The sequence below is a fragment of the Halyomorpha halys genome, unplaced genomic scaffold (genome assembly GCF_000696795.3).
Source record: "Halyomorpha halys isolate HHAL.00 unplaced genomic scaffold, Hhal_1.1 Scaffold489.1, whole genome shotgun sequence".
Classification (NCBI taxonomy): Eukaryota; Metazoa; Arthropoda; class Insecta; order Hemiptera; family Pentatomidae; genus Halyomorpha; species Halyomorpha halys.
Window position 1 is genome coordinate 11,935 of NW_027110713.1, and position 3,391 is coordinate 15,325.

The following is a 3,391-nucleotide window of genomic DNA, read 5'->3' on the forward strand; positions in this document are numbered from 1 at the left end:
TTAATACGCGGTAGCAATTCCGGTAGCTACCAGAGGTTGCTAAAAACGACCACTAGAGTGGGTCTTGCCGGTCTAGTTCCCCCTCAAGATACCAGTACTAATACCAATACCAAGGGCCTTATTACATTCTCTCTACCAATATTAATATAGAGTAACAAACAGGCTGGAACTGAACTGGCGCCCCTGCAGTATCCTGGCGCCCTGACCAAAGCCTGAAATTCGGGTCCAAACGTTGGCATTAATAAAATAATTAATTCTCACAAATTAAATTAAACCTCAAAAATTATTCACGGTAAAAACTAATGCATTATTAGAACGAGAAATTATGGTAAAAAGAAACGGCCAAGAATTCACAAAAGCTGTTGGTATAATATAAAAAAATTAACGCGTTTTACATCCAAGATATTTTGTTCATTGTAGTTTACATCAGCAAAATTAACTACAACCCTGTAAGATTTGGACTTTGTAAAAGCTATCGATAGATTAAGTAAACATATGGTTGTTTAATTAATTGGTACTAATAAGAATTCTTATTATAACCTGAAAATTATTATTATTTATTTTTGATAATAATATCAAAAGAAAATATGCAGGCACTTTCAGATTCTTGGGATTGGGTAAGTTTTCCAATTCTCTCGAATAGAATTCCTTGGTTTGAAGTGAATACAATGTATAACATCTTTTGGTAATATTCGTTCCTAGATCTGTGCAAGAACACCATTCTCACGAAACAGTATTTAATGAGTTTTATATAAGAGATAGATGTGCGTAGTACATTGGTTCACTAACAGGATTTCGGATTTATTGAACCATAATTAGAGGATGGTGACCATGATCAATTGAAATATTTGCTTTACTTAGTAAAAGAAAAATATATGACTGGGAGGGAAGTGGGAGAAGAGAGGGAGAGAAATAATGAGATTCACCAAACAAAAAAAATAATTCTTTTTAAAATATGAACAAGATGGACAGGGTTGCGGTCAAAAAGAATCTACTATTTATTATCCGACTTTTCTCTCCACTTTGTATGGCTTCCTTTCTGTTAAGCTATCATCTTGAACAGTCCTGATGAAACCTTACAAAGTGGGTCGAAACGTCAGATAATAAATAGTTGAAAACTATTTTGTTCTTTTTGACCGCAACCTATCTTCTTCATATTTTAAATTATACAGTCAACTATTTATATATATAACATAATTCGATTTCTAACCGCTGATGATGTCAAGTGGTTGTATTAGCTGTCAGATGGTTCTGAATCCAATTGAAGATAAGAGGTACTCTATAACCTTAGGCCTCGCAAATTATTGTTTATACAGGTAGCTGGTTAGGATATGAATGAACAGGATGAGTCATACTGGAACTAGCCGTGAGTCCTCGAAAGTGCTTTGTTCTAAAATTAATAAATTTGAATCATTTCTTGAATCTTTCAAATTAAAAAAAATAAAAAGACAAAGAAAAATAAGCAGTCAATGAGGAGATGAATCAATATAGATGATAGAGGTATCTAAAACGTGAAGCGTTGCCATGAATACCATAGATATCAATTAAGACATAAAAATGAGTATACAAAAAATATAATAGAACATTGTATATAATAGATATCATTATTCTATAAGATATTATGAATTTATATGAAAAGTTGGGTTTCATTATTATATTTTGTTAAATGTTTTTTGATATATGAGAGATAAAACATTTATGATTTGAATTATAATTATTTACCATTTACATTGGTAATTTCATCATTAAATTGAGTTTTTTTGTGTATAATTTTTACATTATTAAATTTAGATGCATCTTACCGTAAATAACAGGTTTTATCCATGTAAACATAATATTGAGGTTTTAATCCATTTTGTGATTTTAAATGTTAAAATAATTTTTAGTAATATTTGAATTTAAAGATGATAAAGCAATCGTGGTCATAGATAAGGAAAGTTCACTGCGTATTTCTGTGAAACCGATTGGAGCGCCGTATATGTGTGAACCAAATATGCATATAACCTTAAAATATTCATTATTTCTGGAAAATATGGAGTTAATATTAACTTGTTTTAACATAAATCTTGGTCCAAATGATGAAATTAATTATTGGGCTTCCTGCGAACACCTCCACGAGGTTGTACGCTTCTAGTAGGTGTAATGGTTCAGAGTTAATCCACTGCCGATGGGCGAGTGTGAAGCCAGTAGCCAACCTGTACGGATCTTCGTTACCTGTTTGCTGTTCTGCTTGGATCTTGGCGCTATCTGTGTGTTTCCTGATAAAGTTCCAGTTGAAGGCTCTAGCGGATACTCCTGGACCTTAGGGATACACAGGTTAGTGGTTTATTACCAATTAAATGTACTGTGCGCGAAGTGACAATAATTGCCTTTCATCGCCCAATCAGAGACAATGGATTGTTTAGTTATAGTTTTTTTTTTTTTTTTTACTTTACTGCTGTAATTAGTTACGAGACTTTAGATAGTGTTACCTTGGAAGGTTACTTCCCCCATCACTTCTCACAAGAGCCAACTAGAATGACAGAATCAGTCACTGCAATGAACGGGATTGAGTCTGCCGAGCAAGATGAGCCCCATCCAATCACCCCCCCCCCAGTTTAACGTATTAGCTCAGCCAATCACAACCCGTGCAGGAACTAGTGTGACTCTGTCTGGCACTCCGGCTATAGGGGTAGTTGATACACAGGAACCCGTTTCTCAACGTGTTGTTAAACGACCCAACGATGATCCAACTTGGACAGTAGCAAGTGGAAAACGTTGCTTCCGCCTCCGGGCCAAAATTGAGCTACCAAAAGCTCCTGATTTCTTCGACCCTACAATATATGATGCCCTACGAGAAGAGAAGAGGGCAAAAACAAAGATCAAGCGGTGTCCAAGCCAAGGCCACCTCCACCGATTGTGATCTCTTCCGCACTCTCCTTAATGTCAGTGCGAGATATGCTGTCCACTGTGAACGTGACACGTTTCACTACGAATAATTCTGCCAAAGAGACACGATTGTACCTAGAAACCGAGGCTGACCACAAAGAGGCCCTCAAACTATTTCGGCAGCATAGTGAAGTCACGTTTCACACTTATACACCACGTGGCACAAAACTAACAAAGAAATTTGTGCTATGCGGGTTTGACCCCGACCACTCAGTTGAATCTATCGTTGCCGAACTCAAAAAAGAACTTGCCTGGATCATCATGGGGAGGAGATTGATGAAAAGAGATAGTTATATATGGCAGTCCCCAAGGATGTAAAAGGAGTCAGGCGGTTGTTGGGTGCCCTTAATTATTACCGACGTTTCGTGCCAGAGATGGCAGAGCATTTAGTCCCTCTTAATAATCTCCTGAAAAAGGGTAGCCGTATAGTGGTAACGCCGGCCATGGAGAATAACATCAAACG

At 36.4% G+C, this 3,391-nt stretch overlaps 1 protein-coding gene across 2 annotated transcripts in view; it reads left to right on the forward strand.

Annotated features, from left to right (window-relative positions):
- Window positions 1-488: 488 nt before the first annotated feature.
- Window positions 489-3,391, forward strand: part of LOC106683492 (high affinity cationic amino acid transporter 1) — a 51,213-nt gene continuing 48,310 nt past the window's right edge. For both annotated transcript variants that reach the window (XM_014424993.2, XM_067048833.1), the window contains exon 1: window positions 489-617. In XM_014424993.2, coding sequence (XP_014280479.1) covers window positions 588-617 — 30 coding nt within the window. In that variant the 5' untranslated portion in view covers window positions 489-587. The remainder of the gene's footprint in view (window positions 618-3,391) is intronic.